At 34.8% G+C, this 22,375-nt stretch overlaps 2 protein-coding genes across 2 annotated transcripts; both read right to left on the bottom strand.

Moving 5' to 3' along the window:
• Nucleotides 1-1,419: 1,419 nt before the first annotated feature.
• On the bottom strand, nt 1,420-10,746 carry LOC132551885 (microtubule-associated proteins 1A/1B light chain 3C-like). Its single transcript, XM_060216029.1, has 4 exons — nt 10,614-10,746; nt 8,218-8,273; nt 6,863-6,969; nt 1,420-6,244 (listed from the first exon to the last, which is right to left on the bottom strand). The coding sequence occupies exons 1-4, from the start codon at nt 10,657-10,659 to the stop codon at nt 6,085-6,087; spliced, it is 369 nt and encodes a 122-aa protein (XP_060072012.1). The 5' UTR covers nt 10,660-10,746; the 3' UTR covers nt 1,420-6,084.
• Nucleotides 10,747-14,119: 3,373 nt separating this feature from the next.
• Nucleotides 14,120-20,686, bottom strand: LOC132551890 (26S proteasome non-ATPase regulatory subunit 8-like). Its single transcript, XM_060216035.1, has 8 exons — nt 20,573-20,686; nt 18,534-18,606; nt 18,098-18,200; nt 16,891-16,984; nt 16,237-16,335; nt 15,940-16,013; nt 15,513-15,624; nt 14,120-14,891 (listed from the first exon to the last, which is right to left on the bottom strand). The coding sequence occupies exons 1-8, from the start codon at nt 20,678-20,680 to the stop codon at nt 14,754-14,756; spliced, it is 801 nt and encodes a 266-aa protein (XP_060072018.1). The 5' UTR covers nt 20,681-20,686; the 3' UTR covers nt 14,120-14,753.
• Nucleotides 20,687-22,375: the final 1,689 nt, after the last annotated feature.

The following is a 22,375-nucleotide window of genomic DNA, read 5'->3' as shown; positions in this document are numbered from 1 at the left end:
AAGCACGGAAATCTTTCACAAATCGCTAAATTAAGGATCCACTCACGGAAATCTTTCACAAATCGCTAAATTAAGGATCCACTCACGGAAATCTTTCACAAATCGATAAAATAAGGATCCACTTACAGAAATCTTTCACAAATCGCTAAATTAAGGAGTCTGATGTGACTGCTCTTCACAAGAAGGTTTCTAAAGTTCTGGCAGAAAACTATAGGCTAATAAGCTGCAATTTCAGAATTCGTTGAGAAATTTGAAAGGGGTGAATTAATGGACCACAAGAAACGGAACAACTTAACTATACACAACACAGTTTCCGCAAAGGCCATGCATGTGACAAATTTCATAACCAACAGAAAACAGAGAATAACTATCATTAGTAGCTCATCTGAAAGGACAGAAGTGGAATGCCTCAGGGCGTCAGCGGCCTACCATGTGTTGTCAGAAGTATAGTCTATAATTTTGCTGATGAAGGTTGAGCAGTAGTTAACTCCCCCATGGAACAAAATACTCTCTAACAAAATACTGACACTCTTCACAAATGGTCAATAGATTGGCGACTCCGATTCAATTCCACCAATATTAGCACCTACATCTTGGCAATTCAGATCCAGACCCCTACACTTTCAATGGAAAGCATAAATGTAGAGGAAAATAGTTCAGAATTAACAGCAAACTCAAATTAGCATATACAGAGATCTGCCAAAAAGCAAAACGGACGGTACTGGGGACCATCAATTGTACTTTATATCAGTCTTTACACGTCTCTCGTACAGCCTCTCCTGACGCTTGTGAGCAAATGTTGTGTACGTTTCTCGCATTTTGAATTACATTGCGATGAGGGTGAACTTCGCTTCCGTCAAATAATACCCGCGGAACATAGTAAAAAGCTTCAGATAAAAAAATATGCTGCACTGATGTTGAGGAAACCCGGCTTTTCACATAAATTAACTGAATTGATTTAACAGAGGAAATTGTGTGTGTTGATACATTAAACTCCTTCAAATCTAACAATCACTGGAAATATTTGGATATTAAAGTCCTGTCTACAATTTGTTTTCGCTGAATACTCTGAGCCGGATATGGATAGAGTTAAACCAGTTAAAAAATAAAGAAATCCAACCAATGACAATTAACAAGTATATCATGTTCCCATGTCATCAGTTGTGATAATAAAGAGTAGATCTAGGATTCAAGTGGGCATTTCCTGTTTTAACAGCGTACATTCAGCGGTGCGTGTGACCTATCGAAAGGAATTTATGAAAATTCTCATTCATATATTATGCAAGTTTATACACAGTTTCGACTTAAATTGCTTGAGATGACTAACGTGCAAGCTTCAAAGATAGGGCAGGTAAAAGTTAGTAGCAGAATATCTATCTAGATCTGTGTGTGAAGCTAGGACAAACAATGTGGACTCGCTTTACAAAAATACATTTTAATCATACCAAAAAATGTATGACAGTAGTATAGAAGACAGCCATGTATAGATGACTACTGATATATAATGACTGGTATACACTCTCACATCTCTCACAAAGTTGATGAACACGACAGCACTTTTTTGTTCAGCTCTTGGCTAGTATTAAAACATAAAGACAGATGAAAGACAGAAACAAAATACATACTTTCACCTGTTTACAATGATAATTAATCAGGCTATATACACTACAATCACCATGTTCTAAGTTGAGTCAATAACGAAAATAGATCTGTGAACATCCTGATGGAGTTTTACCTATAAAGTTAACCTAATTGGATTTTTTTTTTAATTTCCCATCACGTAGTATTTATTAACAGAACAGTATCAATATCTTTACAAACTTTCATCATGTCCCGAAAATCATTACCAGACAGTAATCATTATAAGGCTGTCCAAATAATTTAGAGAGAAATCAAAATATCCAGTTGTACATGAACCAGGCCTTCTATGTGGCATATAATCTAAATATACTTTACATTTTGTAACATTGACCATCTAAAATATCAGTCACATGTAAGAATACATGAGCAAGACATGGCATGCTTGGTACACATGCATATTTCACCAGTACAGCCAGCAGTAGAACAGCTAACTCATTCACGTGTCCTACAACTTTAGCAGTAGAAAGCAGTATCACATTACTCATCCCAATAAACAGCATACAAAATCCCAGAAATATGTAAAACGTTGTTATTGCACTAATATATAATAGTATATGTAAGTTATAGTTTAGATAAAGAATGATTTTCTGTACAAATGATAACATACCAATTATGATTAACATATAACAGATATACATGTACCTGGGAAATTTCAATTTGTTGATTTGTTTGATTTAATTTACAAAAAAAAGATCCATTGTCTGAAACAAAAACCAATGATAATGGAATTCATCAGATCTATCTGATGTCTCTAGAACAGATACAGAGTAAGGAAGGACATCTGATGTTTCTAGAACAGATACAGAGTAAGGAAGGACATCCGATGTCTCTAGAACAGATACAGAGTAAGGAAGGACATCCAATATTTCTAGAACAGATACAGAGTAAGGAAGAACATCTGATGTTTCAAGAAGATACAGAGTAAGGAAGGACATCCGATGTCTCTAGAACAGATACAGAGTAAGGAATGACATCTGATGTCTCTAGAACAGATACAGAGTAAGGAAGGACGTCCGATGTCTCTAGAACAGATTCAGAGTAAGGAAGGACATCCGATGTCTCTAAAACAGATTCAGAGTAAGGAAGGACATCCGATGTCTCTAGAACAGATACAGAGTAAGGAAGGACATGCGATGTCTCTAGAACAGATACAGAGTAAGGAAGGACAGCTGATGTTTCTAGCACAGATACAGAGTAAGGAAAAACATCTGATGTTTCTAGAACAGGTACAGAGTAAGGAAGGACGTCTGATGTTTCTAGAACAGATACAGAGTAAGGAAGGACATCCAATGTCTCTAGAACAGATACAGAGTAAGGAAGGACATCCGATGTCTCTAGAACAGATACAGAGTAAGGAAGGACATCCGATGTCTCTAGAACAGATACAGAGTAAGGAAGGACATCCGATGTCTCTAGAACAGATACAGAGTAAGGAAGGACATGCAATGTCTCTAGAACAGATACAGAGTAAGGAAGGACATCTGAAGTTTCTAGAACAGATTCAGAGTAAGGAAGGACATCCGTTGTGTCTAGAACAGATACAGAGTAAGGAAGGACATCCGATGTTTCTAGCAGAGATACAGAGTAAGGAAGGACATCTGATGTTTCTAGAACAGATTCAGAGTAAGGAAAGGCATCTGTTGTGACTAGAACAGATACAGAGTAAGGAAGGACATCTGATGTTTCTAGAACAGATACAGAGTAAGGAAGGACATCTGATGTCTCTAGAACAGATACAGAGTAAGGAAGGACATGCAATGTCTCTAGAACAGATACAGAGTAAGGAAGGACATCTGAAGTTTCTAGAACAGATTCAGAGTAAGGAAGGACATCCGTTGTGTCTAGAACAGATACAGAGTAAGGAAGGACATGCAATGTCTCTAGAACAGATACAGAGTAAGGAAGGACATCTGATGTCTCTAGAACAGATACAGAGTAAGGAAGGACATGCAATGTCTCTAGAACAGATACAGAGTAAGGAAGGACATCTGAAGTTTCTAGAACAGATTCAGAGTAAGGAAGGACATCCGTTGTGTCTAGAACAGATACAGAGTAAGGAAGGACATCTGATGTTTCTAGAACAGATTCAGAGTAAGGAAGGACATCTGTTGTGTCTAGAACAGATACAGAGTAAGGAAGGACATGCGATGTTTCTAGAACAGATACAGAGTAAGGAAGGACATGCGATGTCTTTAGAACAGATACAGAGTAAGGAAGGACATCTGAAGTTTCTAGAACAGATACAGAGTAAGAAAGGACATCTGATGTTTCTAGAACAGATACAGAGTAAGGAAGGACATGCGATGTTTCTAGAACAGATACAGAGTAAGGAAGGACATCTGAAGTTTCTAGAACAGATACAGAGTAAGAAAGGACATCTGATGTTTCTAGAACAGATACAGAATAAGGAAGGACATCCGATGTTTCTAGAACAGATACAGAGTAAGAATATAGAATGTGAGATCTAGTAACTTCATGTTTAGCACTTACATTACAATTCTACATCCCTCCTGGCCTGTGATAAAAGAACCTTGATCTAAAAGACCATTCCAAATGACAAAGGAGTTCAGTAAGACTGCAATCCTGTGTATGACCTTTGCAGTAGAAATAACACTTCATTTGCAGCGTTTTTATAGATAAATTTAGCACACAAATGTTTGGAAATTATTAGTTTTAAGTAAGTTACAACAACTGTTATGGCAGCCTTAGAAAATTGTTTTACATTGAACAATCCCAAAAACAAATTCAAGGACACAAAATTTAAATGTGACAAAGATGATAAGCTGTAAAGTTTCAACATAGATTAAGACAAGAATGTCGGATTAGCTTTAATTTTGATGAATGTGAATGTTCGTGATAAATATACAAAATGATGCGAGGTAATGATCTATGGAAGAACAATTTATATATATATAGATGCATATATAGATGTATATAAAGACATATAATCCTCTACAGAAACAAAGTTGGCAACAGTGATGTATGTTTTTACAGTATATAATACACTGTACAGAAAGATCTCACCTCATGACAAATAAATACACAAAGTCGATAAGAGTATTATCAACACAAACATAATAGTATCATTGTGACTCAATGATCACAGATTACGTGTGATCACACTCAAAACAAATTATGTATATAACTATCACAATATCAGCACTACAATTCACCAGCAGATGACAAGTCCTCTAAGTGACCAGTAACTGGTCAGAATTAACCACTTCATCACACTCAGCACACTGACATACTTCTACTTATTATTAAATCACTTCTAACTGACCATCAAAAATGACCAGCAGAACTTACCATCACTAACTATTATTAAGTATACTATCACAGTTCTCTCACTGCCCTATATACTGACCCCCACAATAAGATATAGTGACAGCCACTTAGACAATGGATCAAGGTCTTATTCCACATCCGGTTTACAACAATTATTGTTAATTGGACTTTCAATTTACAAAAACACCAAATTTTAAAGTATTGTTTGGTTCACACAAATATAGGACGAGTCTGGTTCAGTTCACACAAAAAACAGTTGAAATCATCCTTTGAAACATGGTTTTTGCTCATACAACAGCATGAAATACAAAGATTTAAGAATTAGAACTGATATATAGACATCAGTGATACAATTACTAATATCAGTTGAACACCTAAGCATCCATACTCATCACACATTCTTTCTCTTAACTGAAGACCATGAACAATGATAGAGACAATACACACATCTTTAATAATATCCCTCCCTCATATATTCACTTGCAGCAACCATCAAACAGTGGTTGGTGTTGGAAATTTAATTACCATTTAAATGATGTTATTTTCCCATTTAAACTATTTCCTTCCCAATACAGATAAGATATAACATCACATATTACAACACCAGCAATTGTCCAGTTTTGATATTTTGGGTGAATTTTTGACATGCATTGTTTAGTCTGAAATGCTTATGGCCGTCTCTAAATGTATGTGATCTTTGCACATTTTGTGAGTTTAAAATACTGTATCTATATAAACTTTGTAAAAGATATTCAGTAAAATGAAGATGTCTGCCTCTTACTATTATCTACTTACCAAATTACAACTGAAGCATGACAACACTTTTCCCTTTTTTACTGTTTGGTAAAGGGGGGGATTTCTTAACTATCGATACTGGTCAAAGTTCATCATCCACTAATCACACAAACAACCCTTCACTTTATATTTCTAAGTATTCCTTACATAAAATACCTTCCACTTTCACACTCGGTAAGTCTTATACACAATCAGTTCACGGTTCAGTTGGCTTGTTATATCAATACATTTCCTGCAGTCACGGCTCATTGCTGTTAATCACCAGGAGGTCTGTGTTGTGTCACCAATGGTACTGATAATTTATTACTTTATCCTTCCATTCAGTGACATAATGAGATACATGTCAGTTAAAGTGAAATATCAACCAAACATTTCTTGTGATGCATATGTCATGTATAAAAATCCATCCTCGTCCTTGTCATCCCGATAAACCTCTGCCAGAGTCATAGACATGCTTGATATACTCTTGTTGTTCACAATCAGGTAAAACGCTTGGTTAGCATTTAGTGACATCCTATTCCTGGATTTAAAGATTAAGAAATGAATATCACTTTTTCATGTAGGTATAAAATACAGATTGTATTTATCAACAAGCTGATTTTGTTTGATGTACATTTTTTTCACTGAATTCATTTTCTTTTAAATATGATAATAAATAAACTGTCACAACTCATTTTGATATGTAAACTTAATGGGTCATGTACATATTTGACAAAGGTACTTTTAATTATCATGTTATAATTATGTCTCCGCTACCAACACCTCTGTTCTATCCTTAACTTCAGTATAATCATTACAAATAAGATGCGGTAAAACACAGTAATACTCAAATCTGCTGTATAGCCGAACATTGTTATTGTAGTTATTATAGCTTTGAAATAAAACAATTAGAATTACACTCTTACTATAAACATACATCAGTGAGTTTATCAATCAACACAAGACACAAGTCATTTGTGGATGAGACTCAATGTTGCTTTTATAATAGGAAGTTTACTTTATGCAACAACTTAAAATTAAAATGTGCACTTGTTGGTGAAAACAATAAATAAAAACAAATCCACAGTATGTGCTATAAGAATATAGCTTAAGTGTATTGATAACAGATTCATTCTCTCAGAAACTTATCATAGTATACCTGATGATTGTGGCGAACTGTGACATGGTGAGCTCTTGTGGAACCAAGAACTTGGTTTTGTCCAGTAGAGGGAGCTGGTTTTCCTTATGGTATCTTTCCACAATCACCTGTAAACAGAGGATGTAACAATGCAATATGATTATATGAACCCCAACGGGTCTATTTATAGTACCTATACTACTGAATTCACTTTCTACAGAATTTACTTACAGTATAAGTAAACCATTCTATGGAATCAATTATTTAAACATTGAACAGAGATAGGTATAAAGATATCTGGTTTCTTTAAAGAAAAACAACTTGACCTGGTTTCAAAATCTCATCTTGATTAGAATAATATTATTGATATGATGTCATAGAATACAATTGTTTGGGTCAAAAAGTGTGTATTATGACATCAGCTCTAGGATTACACACACTGTCATGTGAGACTATTGTTAAATTTTCTATGTTTACAACCAGAACTCTAATATCCTTAACTACTGTAAGTTAAGTGTTGGACTAAATATAGCTAGCTTTTAGACCTTGATATTGTTCTGGTAATTATATTACAAATTCATTATGAACCTAGAGCAAGTGTTGTGATTGAATTTTGAGATTTATCTTTATGTGCTTGCACTGGTACATAAGTAATAAAACACTGTATTTTGTAAACTTGTAAATCATGAAGTTTAATTTCTGTCAATGTCTTTTGTGTGTTTCAATTGTTTAGATCTGAATTTGTTGCTGTTCTTGCCAACAAGGTAATTAGAATGATCTTTTACATACATATTAACACAGGAAAGCCAGTATCTGATCACAGCATAACATATAGCAATAGAGCTGATGTTACCAGTATTTATCTACATTAGTACAAGGAAAAATAATATACATGCACATATTAAATGTGTCACCACCATCTGTTTGTTTTAATGAAATTCAGTGAATTAGAAATACATACTGATGCCTGGATAGTGTAGAATAACAAGCTTATAATGTAGGTATATTACTGCCTCCTCTTACAATGACATTTATAGTGGATGAGTGTGTCACGGTGTTCAACATTTGCACTGTTTCATAACTATTACCCAAAATGTCAGATCTTGTTGACTAATGTGACAATGCCTGAAATTTCTCTCTGTACCTTAATTCAAACACCACAGTTTTGCATGCTTATAAATTTCAAATCACAAGTCATGTATCCTAATTTACAACAATTACTTAGTATATACGACAAGAGTGCAGGAAATGTGTTGATACAATGTATAAGATATACCTGCTATAGAAACAATTTGAAGAATCACATGTAGTATAGGCAACTGTTAGGAGTTTCTGCATATGAAGATATATGCACTCCTCAACCATGAATTACTTACTGGAACTTTAGTTGGAAACTTGGACCTGATTCCCGCCACTTCATCTTTCCTAACAGCTGTAACATAAGAATACACAGAGTTAACTATTTACATTGTCTGTTATAAAACCTGAGATGAAATCTAACTGCATATAAGATACATCATGTCCGCAACAACTACCCATCTCTGACAAATACCCAGGACTGTTACCAGTCAGTTTTACAAATAACTGTCTGCCTCATACTACTACCTATCTGATTTTACAAACAACTGTTCGCCTCAGAATTCATACTTGCTATCTATAACAAACTGCCCACTTCAGACTACAAACTGTCTATAATGATTGCTTGCCTCAAACTTCTGTCTGTCTCTGACAAATGTCTCCAATTTCTGTTTATGACATCTTCCTGTTTCATACTTCTACAAGTAACTCTCTATGACAACAGCCTGTTTCACATGACTACCTGTCTATGACAACAGCATGTCTCACACTACTACCCATCTATGACAACAGCCTGTCTCAGACTACTACCTGTCTATGACAACAGCCTGTCTCAGACTATTGTAACTACTACCTATCTAGGACACCAGTCTGCCTAATACTACCTGTCAATGACCACTGCCTAGTGCTACCTCAGACTACTACCTGTCCATTATAACTACTTGTCGTTTAGCATAAGAAGTAAACCAGCATGTATTCTGCACCATACCTGATTGTTTTGCCATCATGTACTGTACTTGCCTGGCTTTATTTCCCTGTCTGTCAGGGTCTGATAATGTATATAACTTTATATATTCAAGAGCATTGTGAGGTTCAAGTACCTGCATGGACTGCAGTTGGATGATAGGGTTGTTACTGTAAATTCTCATGAAAATTACCGTAAATTCTCAGGAAAATTGTCAATGTGTAACATTAGTTGACCAGTTTTTCTGTAGCTTTGCCATAGTATACCAATGTACATTTTATGTGTTTCATGTATCTAACCTGCCAAAACCTTCATCATAATATAAAAATCAATGTATTACATAAATATAAACTTTATTTATTTTTGAACAATTGCGAAACAAGTTATGTCAACTTGTACTAATCACTCGCGCGAGGGGTCTTATTGTGGGAGGAAACCGGAGTACCCGGGGAAAACCCATGTGGTCGGGCAGGTGACCCCTTACCTTTTCACGTCCGTTCCGGGAATCCAACCCCAGTCGGCTAGGTGAAAAGCGAGTGTGTTACCACTGCGCCACCCGACCACCATCATAAGCTTATAATCATCTAACAGTCTAAAGATATTTTTGTAGGAAAAGACTTATATAGGCTATAAGCCTGTTGTCCAATTCCTTTTGTTAATACATGTATATTGTACTTTCTTTTGTAAATTCAATTATTGTATTGTATATGTATTGACAATAAAATATTTTGAAATTGAAATAAGATATTTACTTCTGCTTCAGCCCAAGGATTTACCTCCAGAATATCAATGATAGACCCGCCAACTTGCCAGATTACTACCTGTCTATGATAGATAACCTATGTAACTTTATATACTGGGGAGCTATGTTGGAGTTTAGTACCTGTGTACTCAGGAATGAAGTCAGTTGATATGGCTTGAAAGAATTAAAATTCAACACCTTTCTGAAACCATCCATGACAAAGAGAAACATGCCTAAAAATGTAAACAGCTAAATTAGAATTTTTAAAGAGTTTTAAAGTATACCTGCTCTTGATACATATGGAGAACTATAACACAGACCATATTTTTTTCTCTTTGGTTGGATGAATTGTAGTCACTAGTGACTAATTATTCATTAAAAACAACACATGTATATGCTTGGTCTTTTATCTGTCTCGGGTTCACACCTGTCACAGGTAACTGGTATAGACTAAACTGATGGACAGTACTGTTGAAAAGATACAGGTAAGATCGATCTAGTATACGCTCTATCAGTACATCAACTCATTACTTCCGACATGTGTGACAGCAGTTCAGCTGACAGATTGTGACGGACTACAATATCAGTATATGAAAATTCAGTACAAAATCGAATTGTGTCACGCGACATTATGTACATATATATAATATACCATATTGTTTCCGTAAAAAGGTTGGATTTCTTTTTACAAAGTATCGACACCTCGTTCAGTATCTGTTTTAAGCTTTGCCTATATAGGCACATTTATCATCGATTTTTCCTTTTTTATTAATTCTTCAAAATCTATTTTACAAATGTCCACACTACACTAAACTGTGCAGATCTACCAAAAAGTTTCTTTATCCAAACGTAGGTGAATCGCATGGTATGTTACACAAGGAGTAGACCTCGGATAATTGCTTACCAAATCCTTTGGCAAGTTCGTGAGCAATATTATATCTTTACAGGTCTATCTTTACAGCAGTACGTACTGTAGACCTAGTACTTACCAAAGCTTTTTCTCTGTTTAAATGTCTTTGAGACACTTTCCGGCATATTTGTAAAGATCCCAGATCAACTGCCAAAAATCAAAGAAATCCGACTAAACTCGGATCCACGTCTAACTACTAACTCTCAAGTGACTTTCTGTCACTCTCGGAAGTGCGATGGCGCAGAGTTTAGATGTGACGTCACTACTAAGGCTTCAGCCCGCCGCGCTGATTGGGTGAAAGTTTTATGTCACATGACCAATTGTCAACACACTACCACGTGTTTTCTGTGTTTACTGCTCAGAGGGCGACAAAATATGTGTTTGTGTCACTGACTGCCAAGGTTGCTTACGTCGTAGGCTATTATTTTCAAACCGAATAAAAAGAATCATATCTATGACTATGAAAAGACTAAGTATCCCTAGTTTTACAAGTATGACATGTAACGTTCGTATCTACTATACCACTCTCTCCGAAATGGATTCACATGACTGGTCATGATCAACACCCGCATTACAAAAAAAATATCACGATTATCTAAATATAGAATACTGTCAAGGTATTTGGCTTATACAAGCAATTGCTAGTACCCGTTCTTGGTATATTGCACCACGGACTTTGATCGATGTCTAACTATGTTATTACACTATATGTGTTTGAGCTTTTGAAAATTTACAGACGTTTAGGGTGTAATAATGATCTCTTCGTTTTTGCCATCATTCACTTATACTTATAAGAATACAACAAATCATCATTTTCAAATACTGTGCTGGTATGTTGACGAAACATACTTTAAGACGGATAAAAAAATATATATGTATGTGTAGAAAATGTCAACTTGTAAACGGTTTACGACTAAAACGTATCATAGTGACAGATACCAGGATCCATGCTCCTGTATCTCTGGGTCTCTAAACTGTAACAATGAAGAACCATAAAAACGTCTACCACTAATGTTGGAATTTGCCAGAAATAAATATAGGATACCCAATTCCGGGTTGTTGTAATTCCCTTTGTCATTTGTATTTAAGTGACGTAAATTTCATACTCGATTAGTTCTTTATACGATCATCTGAATCGTTGTTGAAAACAGGAAAGCACATCGTAAGTTGTTCAAAATCGTTATGATTTTTAATTACAGAAGTGACTAGTCATCTATATATAGTAGTATCGTCAGACAACGCGCGTTACCTGCGTGGAGCGACACGAAGCTCTTTTTTCTCCATAATTCGAAAGAAACTCGAATTTCTTATGACCATCATGAAACAGGTGTTGAAATTATTATCCAATTTACTTTTTGGAATCAATTCCGACCTAAATTGAAAGTACAAAACCAACACATATTTATAAATCAATAGTTGATCGATATCGACCTCTAGGTTGCCTAATTCTCTTATACATACCTACCTAAATATAAATGTAACGTTTAAAAAAGTATCTTGTACGCTAATCTAGCATCTCCACTATCCACCCAGCACTTATCTGAATGTCTCACTGCACAGTCAACACTAATTTTGTACTCTCCCTATCCACCCAGCACTTATCTGAACGTCTCACTGCACAGTCAACACTAATCTTGTACTCTCCCTATCCACCCAGCACTTATCTAAACCTCTCACTGCAGTCAACACTTTATTTGTACTCATACTATCACGTCACCACTAATCCGGATGTCTAACTACACTGTCACCTGTAAGCTAGTACTCTCACTATCCATCCAGCACTAATCTGGACACTTCACTGCACAGTCACAACAAATCTGGTACTTTCACTTTCCACCCTGCACTAACCTGGTACTCTCACTATCCACCCTACACTAACCTAGTATTCTCACTATCCAGTCACCACTAACCTGGTACTTTCACTATCCAGTCACCACTAACCTGGTGCTTTCACTATCCAGTCATTACTAACCTGGTACTCTCACTATCTAGCCTTCAATAAGACAAGAGTTATGATGAGCATAATCAGGTAAATTCACGCCCACTCCCTACTAAATCTATCTTGTATGTCCCCTGCAGACGAAACACCTGAAAGTCATTGCTGTATCCCAGGAAATATTTACAGAAATTCACTGGTCATTCCAAAATGCTGAAACAAAATCCTTAATTTACCCCTATATATTACATGTAAATATCAATCATGAAAAATAAAATTGTACGACATTGTGATCAAGCGGTACAAGGGAGATAATTCATACCACAGAGCTGCAGTCCTCAGTCTGTCTGATGGTGGCCATGTAGAACTCGCATAATAAAGATCCCTTTTTTTTATTCGAGAAAGAGTAAGCGCGATAACACCGACCCTGAGGTTAGAGTTACATTAGCAATAAGGATTATTTACTCAGTTAATTTGACAGACTTCCAAAATACTATCAACATATCGAAATTTATCTTGCGTAGGATCCCCTTCCTCTGTATCCTTAACCAGTCCTCTTACTACGACTTGCTTAGTGTTAGGTTAGTCTGCAATTAGGCCAAAGGATTGTCTTATAAATTAGTTTAAAATCAGGTGTGGTATCAGAGACATCCCCTCTCTACCTCATCTCTATATCCCCTTTCCCCATCACTTCCTATTTTTCTTCTCATTTTCCTATCTTTTTTCTTCCACTGGAAGGCCGGAAGGCTGTAATATTTAAATACCCCATGGTAAATAGCTGCAACCTTGAATATCACAGTGTTAGTGAGATATTTATCACATAATTCAAATGGTATCCACTAAATTCGCCCAAGCAGTATTTTTGTGCGTCTCTAATGTAACATAACCTGGAGAATTTTATCTTTTGCTGTGTAAGTCAGAAATCAATTGTGATGTCATAATATGTACAATGTTGTGTCATGTTTTCCGAGTTATGTCATAAAAAGTATCCTAAATTTAATTAAATTTCATATGAGGTTTCATTAAATTTATCTCGGGACATTTAAAATTTTTGCTGGTCTAAACTTGCAAAAATGAAAACAGGTAACACTCATTTAATATAAAGGTCACGGGATGAAAACTTGTTTAATATCCTATATTTATTTATATCAGTTTTCTCTGTTGTGTTGGGTGCTTTATCAAGTAACCAGGTTGTCATTCCATTTTCTTTTTTTCTTAAATTCATAATTTTTTTTTTTATTTTTCGACGATTTTTCAAAACATAAATATTTCACTCGCACCCATGCCAACGCCACACTCACACATGGTCGGAGTACACACACACACCCTCACACACACAACAATACACAGACACACCACGATATTTAAGGGCCTAATATCATGGGAGTTCTATGAAATAATAAAGTTTGACAGGGGCATTTTGAAAGAACGCAATTTAAATAATTTACCTAAACAAATTATGAAAAATATGTAATTCACCTCTACAGCCCTAAATAACATTCACTAATTGTTGACAAGATAATTCAATATAATCTGAAAACTTATGTGTACTTCAATATGTTTTTCATACCTAGTACTTGTGAAAATCACATTATTTATTAACTATTTTGTGAACATCAATTCATACATTCAGAACAAAAACACCAATATAAGAAATGCTTTTTTTATTGAAAAAAAAAGAGATGTGCACCTGATGAAAATTATGCACCAAATATAACATTTTAAGTATTTCCATTGATGTATTCTTTACTTTGAATATCCACAAGTTATTCATCAAACATCTCCATCGCATGTACATGTATCTGTAGATTGCATCTCCATACAACAAAATATGAACTGTCTAGTACAAGTTGTAAGCATATACCCAGAATGAACGTTTGTCTCCTCTTCTCTCACACTCTCTCACACACACATTGATGAACACATTTATACTACTGGTTAATAGTATGTTTTTATGCTACTACCAGACACTTGATGGAGAATTCAAAGTAGTTAAATATCTTTGTGTGGTATTTGACTACCACACCATGTTAGTGAGATAGTGTTTCTATCAGATGGACAGAAACACAGGTACACTGTACTACAAAGTAACAATAGATGGCAACAGCTGCTTATAACATTTTTTGTAGAGTACTCCCACGGCAATTGTTAAGCAGGGGTTGTCGGCCCTGTTGTGTTGCAGGACACTTCTCCAAACCACAGATGTGCTACCTAATTAATATGCCATCAAACCACTGTGTGGAACACAGATGTAATCATTTTATTTCTACTTTAGAACTTTCACTACACAATCATTTCTAGTTCACGTGCATATTCTATTGTCTGTTCTGCAAGCTGCATGGCAGGTATAGATTCATCTGTGTCTTTCTGTTCATGTACAGCAAAGTGGAAGAAATTGTCTGAGGACACTGACCAACCTCTCTGAAAAAAGGGGGAAAAAATGATGAAATTACAGATTAGAACATCACTTCATCAATTCATTTAAAGCTAACAGAAATTTATGGTGTGAATGGTAGATTAAAACTGAGGTTTTACTGTTATCTGTTTTATTAAATCACTATTGTTTTTGTGTTATACTGTAACCCAGGGTTTTCCATAATTTTGTTAGTAGTAGGCTGTGTAGTGAAAGTAGGAGGCTGGCCTGCCGTGTACGTGTAGTCGTGTACGGAACATTATTACGGAACTGGATTGGTGTAGGCGGCCAAATGATCAAGGTAGCCGGTCAAATTGGCCGGTGGCCGCCTCTTATGGAAAACCCTGGTAACCATTTTAAATCATGTATAAAACTGGCAGTTGAAATCACTCAATACGAGAATTTTAACAGATATTTTAAATGGAAACAAAATTATCCATCTTTCCTGATTTTGGAGACAAATTTTTTGCGATGACTTAAAACCTTCCAAAAATAATTTTTTATCTCTTTTCATTAATGGGTTGTTTTACAAGATCATGTAGATGTAGCAAAGTCAAATATGAATAAACCTGACAGTGCTTTTAGTAAGTAATAATAGGCATAATGTATGGAATAAAGTGTAAACTAACCTTGACAGCATATTCCTTCATGGGCTTCTGTGACTCGAAAAATAGCATTCTTCCTGCTTCTCCCAGAGCTATCCTCTCATAGGCCTTTTCTATACAACTGGCTATCTCGTTTCTACACAATGACAGAAAATATAACAAAGGTCACTCATTGTACAGGCTTCCAGGAGCATACACAGGTCAATGAATAATACAGAAAGTTTGACATTTTATCATCATTCTTTTATTTTCATATCACACTAAACTGATGCATCAGAATTTTCAAAACATGACATTAATCACTGTATTTTATAACATTCAGTACAGATCTTTGTTCATTTGAAGTAAATCTGTATCAAAAATTGTTAGATAATCTGTACACTTAGCACAACACAAATTTCAGAGAGAAGTGTAACTATATTTCAAATCAAATTAACACTTTGTTGCCTACCTGATGGTGTTTAATAAAATATCTATGAAGAATGTGTAATTTTCTGCCGGTACATTTCCTTTTGCTAAAAAGACCTGGAAAATAAAATGAATTCAATAACTGGATAATGTTAAGTCTGTAAAGTATGGATGTAGATTACTGACATTTTGTTATCTCTACCAGGTAAACTGTATACAGCTGCTTTTATTGAAATCAATAGGTTATTATGTTATATTCAGACTTTATGCAGGAACTTTATAATTTATAAACTGCTCTGTGGTATTAGATATAACTTACTATAAAACTATATATCCTTACCTTGTTGTAACATCCCTCCATCAGATACTGTTCCATTGACACTGGGTGTTTAATGTAGATGTTGTTCTGTAGTTCTTTCACAGGTAAGAGCTCAAGCTCCTAAACCAAGACACAAACACAAATGGTACAGCAACATGGCAATTCTTTGAATCATAGTCACCCACCAACAACTTCCCTCACCAAGGTGAACCCATAAACTAAGTGTACAATTACAGTGCTAGTGTAGGAGATTGATCCTGTACAAACTTTTTCTATGATGTAGGTCAAAGGTGAAATCATAGGTCAGAGTGACCAACTTTTGATAAGAGACACACCATCCCAACAAAGGTTAACTCATATCCCAAGTATGAAGTTACAGTGAAAAGAAGTATAGGCGAAAGAGCCCGGACAAGATAGCACAAGAATGGAAGGATATATGGACATAACACAAAACAATAATTACTGATACACATGTACATATAAAATCCAAACTGTTCATTAAATTTAAACAACAGTCAATTCATAATCAATAATCACACATTTACTTGTCACAAAGAAAATTATCCTCCTTGCAATTAGATACATTTTTTAAAGGTATTCTACAGCACTTATTACAAAACCATATAATCATGTTTTTAAATACATACACAAAGAAATTTGACAACAGTCACTTACAGTGTGGAATTCTGCCACTCTATTCTGAGCAAGGAGACATAGAAGGTTGAGGCCCAGTAACTGGTATTTATATGTGGACTCCGGCAGGTTGTCTCTGTAATGAAGAACGTTGGCATATTTTGTGTTGTCATGATCAAACAATCTATTTCACAAATTCATAGGCTCTTCATTATGGTCACTAATACCTAAAATCAGTACCTAACTGATTGCTTCTAATACTTTTTAATTTGATGTAGCAATAGAAGACTAAATTTCCAGGTATGTGGTAAAAGTATGCAATACTTTCAATAATTACAGGATAAAATATATATGTTATTTATCTACCTTTTAAGTCGATCATACATACTGTTGTTGATACACGATTTAAGTTTATCAAACAAACATATAGTCTTTGATCTACCAAGTCCAATGCCACGCTCATACAGAAAATCTCTTTTGCATCATATAACTATAACCTTGATTAACAGATCACTTATTCAAAACTTTGATTTAACTAAAAACCTGGACAAGACAAAGTGCAACATGCTGAAACCCTCTCATTTTTGTAGGATTGTAGTACAGAACACCAATTCCAAAATTTTAGATGATTCCCAATACAAAGAGATACATAAGGCCTTGAAATTTGTGTAAGTATAACAGCAAAATTATAAACCCACGACTCAAATAACTGAGTGCTCAAACTCATTGTTTAGACCTCATTTAAACTAGGATCTGAAAAAGTGTGACATGTTTAGACCTCATTTAAACTAGGACCTGAAAAAGTGAGACATGTTTAGACCTCATTCAAACGAAGGACCAGAAAAGTGGGAGATGTCAAGACCTCATCTTAACCACGACCACAAAAGTGGGAGATGCCAAGACCTCATTTGAACCAGGACCAGAAAAAGTGAGACATCTTTACTTAAACCTCACTTAAACTAAGGACTTCACTTAAATTAGGACTAGAACTGGTTGAAAATGTACTTGCTACGAAATAATTTGTAATCCAGAGTTGTCCATAAATACAACAACTAAGGTGATGTTTGATATAAAATGTGAGAAAATTATCATGTTAAGTAGAATGTGTAGTGTAGTGCAGTATGCTTTGTGTGTTTTTGTTGATTATGTTCCTGTCAGCAAATATGAAGGGATAGCAAGGAATATTATGACAATAACAATTTTCATTTGTTCATAATGACGTTAAGATGTAAAGATAGTAATTACTTACTTGTAATCCATGTAATAACATTTAAGTTGTGCCATGTATCTTTCAAAAGCTGGTATGTCATGTTTACAGATAGCCCACTGTGCTCCAATTTCTAAAATATCACCTAAAACAAGATTTAAAAAAATATATGATTAATAATTACTTGAACATGTATATAAAGTTGTGTTCATTGTACTAGATAATCATACTGTGTCTATCACATAATTACATATGTAAGCAATAATTTCACCTAGGCAGACATAATAAAGTAAATCAAGTAAAACACAAATTGTATTCACCTTTCAGTGGTTTACAGAATCAAACATGACTGTATGAACAAGTGTATAACGGCCCTTAACTTGGAAACCTGTGTTTTCTGAAAGTTACTACTGGTGCTGGCCATGTTTGGACCAGACAGGTTTAAATTGTTTTGTTATTCTATAATGGATATACATACGTGCAACAAGGAGTTCCTGTTTGGTGGGTGAGGAATCATCTGTGGGTAGGAACATCACACCTGTCAAGGCGACCTGAAAATCAGAAACATTAGTGTTAGTTATAGAAACATATCTTTAATCAAAATGATAGAGATAAAGTATTTGCACTTTCTTGGGAATAGTGAAATTATTTGGCCATGAGCTTTTTATATTGCCCTGACATGTTTCAGGCTGTACAGAAGATACATAGGTATCTTTATATTGATAACTGAAGCATTGGTTAGAGTTAGATGAAACATACAACAATACAATTCCACTTGCAGTTCCACCTTGACTAATGTGTAATAAAGAAGGCTAAGTGCTGACAAGAATAAATATTACAATATAACATATGGGAATATCTCCATATCCCTTTCCAAGTATTAAAAGTACATGTCAGAGAAAGAACTACAGAACTGTGTAATTAATCAACAATTTTTTTAAACAAATCTTTTACATTTATTTTCCAGGTGCAGTTACAGTGTTTGATGGATTTGCTCAAGTATGGGATTAAAATAAATTTACTGGTAAACCAAATAAAGACTAAATATTGCTGTTTGTTCTAGAAAATTTGTGAACTTAACATCACTTTGGTTTAGACAACTTATGCAACGAGCTTATCAACAAAATTCAAAAGACACAACACTAACATATGAAATCTTAAAAAAGATCTTCCATAACCTCAAACTTTAGCAATGAGAACAAACAGCTGCAACATTTTACTGGAAGAATTTCATTTCTTAATGACTGCTGCATTACAATTGCTTTACATTCTTGTCATGCAGACTGTAGTAAGGATATACATTTTCTCAAGACAATGAGCTGTGAGAATCCCTGTTATCTGTAGACAAAAATACATGTATGTAAGTTAACTGTGTTACAGATGTACTTCTTGCCATTTTTGCCATGAAACATTGTACCTTGATTTCTGGTTAGACATGAAGGCTGATGAAAAATATGTTTAGCATTGTTTGGAAGAAAGCACTTCTAAGGCTTAAGCAAGCCGCCTATAAAGTTGAGTGATTTCAGGCCAGAAATGCAATTTGTCTCATTATCAAGATATAAAGACATACATCTATATACAAGTTCAAATTTTTTGTGATATATTATGTTTACTTTCATTTGATCTACCATTAAGTTTGATGTGGTATATAAACAAAATTGCATCCAGAAATATTTATCTGAATTCCTATTAACCAGAAATGTATATAACACATACACATGTGTTATGCACCTGGGTATATGTCTCTGTATTTCCCTAAGAATTCAACGTTATTAATTTATGACCCCGCCAAATCTGAGTTAAGGTGGCTGCCCCATGTAAGTACATGACAACCATTTATAAAATCAAGTTGGCCTAACATTGATACCTGGAAATCTAGCACATTGATATACATTATGTAACAAAATCCAAGTGAGCATGAAATCAATTTATAAGCACATGATCAGTAAACCTTTACTGTCATGTTATCTAAAAAAATCCATTCTGATTGCATTACATTTATATTAAAAAAGTGTTAATTAAAGACAACAGGGAATCTCATGCTTAGTATTTGTAGATGTGCACAGGGTAAAGACCGGAAATGCAACGCATCCTCCCCCTCAGCACTTACCTTGTAATATAAAACAATAACATTCTTTCTGTTATAAAATCTAGATCTGACACAGGCATTATATTATTGTTTAAATAAAAGATGAAGATTCATTTATTACAGCCAATACCATAGTTAGCATACAAACATATTCATTCTGGCAATATATAACTATATTACCAGCAGCCTGGTTTTAAGTCAAAACATCCGTTCTTTTCTGAACTGTACAAATGATGAACTAGAAAGAAGCAATAACGATGATAACATATAACTACTGGTGCCGTTCAACCCCCATTTTGACATCCAAAACGGCTTCACTGACTGCGGTGACAGTGCATATTTTGAAAAAGCAACAAAGCCGGCATGAGCTTCTAACTACAATTCCGTCAGGGAAATAATTGAATATTATTCAAAGACAAAGCTGAGACCTTTAACTTCGCAAGTAGTTCTCCACAGCGGTCTAAGTTTGGCGGTTTTTTGTCCCATTCTCTCTTCAAACTTTGGTACATCATAACAATTTCTTTTAGGGAAGACATGTTGTCTCTCTTCAGTCAGAGGAAAATTGTATGACGCGTTCTGATTGGCTAAAATTTTTCTCGTCGACTCTTGCTAAACTGCAGTGCTTATTACTGATCTATAGTGATTATCGCCTATCTGCGCCTTTACTATTTGCATGCAAACGTTTAAAGATAAACAGTCACAGAAAGAAAAAAATGTTTACAATTCGAAGAGGACATATAAACATTATTGAATTATCAGTGTCTGACAATTGCTATCCTAGAACAAGGAGACGCACATCAATAGCACTGTGTACTTTTAATGTCACCGATAATTCCATACGTCTCTGGTAGTATAGATAAATTAGGATTTTTAAACTGTAATAATTTGGTAAACGTTTTTAAATACAGTTCTAGTATTATTGAAATACGGTAAATTTGAAATTTTGAAAGAAGGTTAGGCGTGGTATATAGGCAATCTAGAGGTTTAGGAAAAAGGGGTTAACATTAAATAATCTTTTATTACAGCATTCGATGGACATGAACAATACCTACTATTTAATTCGGAAATATCTGACCGGGACAGGCTGAAGCTTTGACAGATAATCAGATCTACCTGAGAAACTGTATATACAATCAGGGACCTGTGTACATGTACATGGCTCTGATACAAAACATATAAGGTAATATTTCAGTTAATCACAAATAATTAGATAAATAAATATTTAGCGACGATGATGCATTTAGTTTAGACATCGGAATTGTTTGTCACCAATTAAATTTGAACTTCATTTAGCTGTATACTACAGTTCATTTTGAAAAGATTCGTTAAGCACATCTGGAGAAAAATAGTATATATGACAGCAAGGTTAATTACATACACTTCACATTGTGAAGCCTAAAAGATGTATGAAAGTAACTTTGGTTGAAACTATATCACCATTTCTTCACAATGACAGTGTTCTTTCAGATGATTTTGAAAAAAAGTCTATTCAGTGTTGGGTTTCTTCCTGTCTTCATTCAACTACTGATGATTCTACCGCTGTCCTTCCGAACATATTCTCGGCTTCCATCGCCTGTCACTGACATCACTATACATTGTATATTCTTCCTCCTTATAGTTGTCATGTATGTTAAACACACTATACTAAATCAAATTAACTTAATCAAATCTTAGATTTCATCAAATTTTGTCAAGATAGTTCTTCTCTTCAAACTCTGTATTTAACGCTTATTCGACATATGTTTTAATATGTCTGCATCATCTGGGATAATCACACAAATCTCAAACTGACATAATAGAATATGTCCAATTAGAAACAATGTGTATATTTACTGTCGGAACAAGGCAAATTAGTACAGTGAAACTTTATATCCAGATTGGTTGGCTTCCTCTAGATCAAAGACGTAAACATCTTAAAGTCATTCATAAAATGATCCCTGATCTCCTCAATAATAACAGCATCCATGATCATAACACTCGTGTTGGTAGGAATTTCCGTCTTCTGTCTTGTCGTGCATGTCTTTATATATCGTTTCTGCCACCTGTAATTTGTCTCTCGAATTCGTTGCTTGATTTAATAAAAAATGTTATATCAAAAACCAAATTTAAAAAATCATTTATCTACGTGTACCAGGCTACAAAGTTCAATGTTATTTCTATAGCGGTAAGCAGGGTGGGTCAGATCAACGACTTAGATGAACATTTCGTGTCATCTAAGGTTCGCCAGAATG

This window comes from Ylistrum balloti, unplaced genomic scaffold (genome assembly GCF_031769215.1).
Source record: "Ylistrum balloti isolate Yb309-2 unplaced genomic scaffold, AGI_CSIRO_Ybal_v1 Utg370226, whole genome shotgun sequence".
Lineage (NCBI taxonomy): Eukaryota > Metazoa > Mollusca > Bivalvia > Pectinida > Pectinidae > Ylistrum > Ylistrum balloti.
The sequence above is the reverse complement of the archived record's forward strand: the minus strand, read 5'-3'. Positions and strand labels throughout refer to the sequence as shown.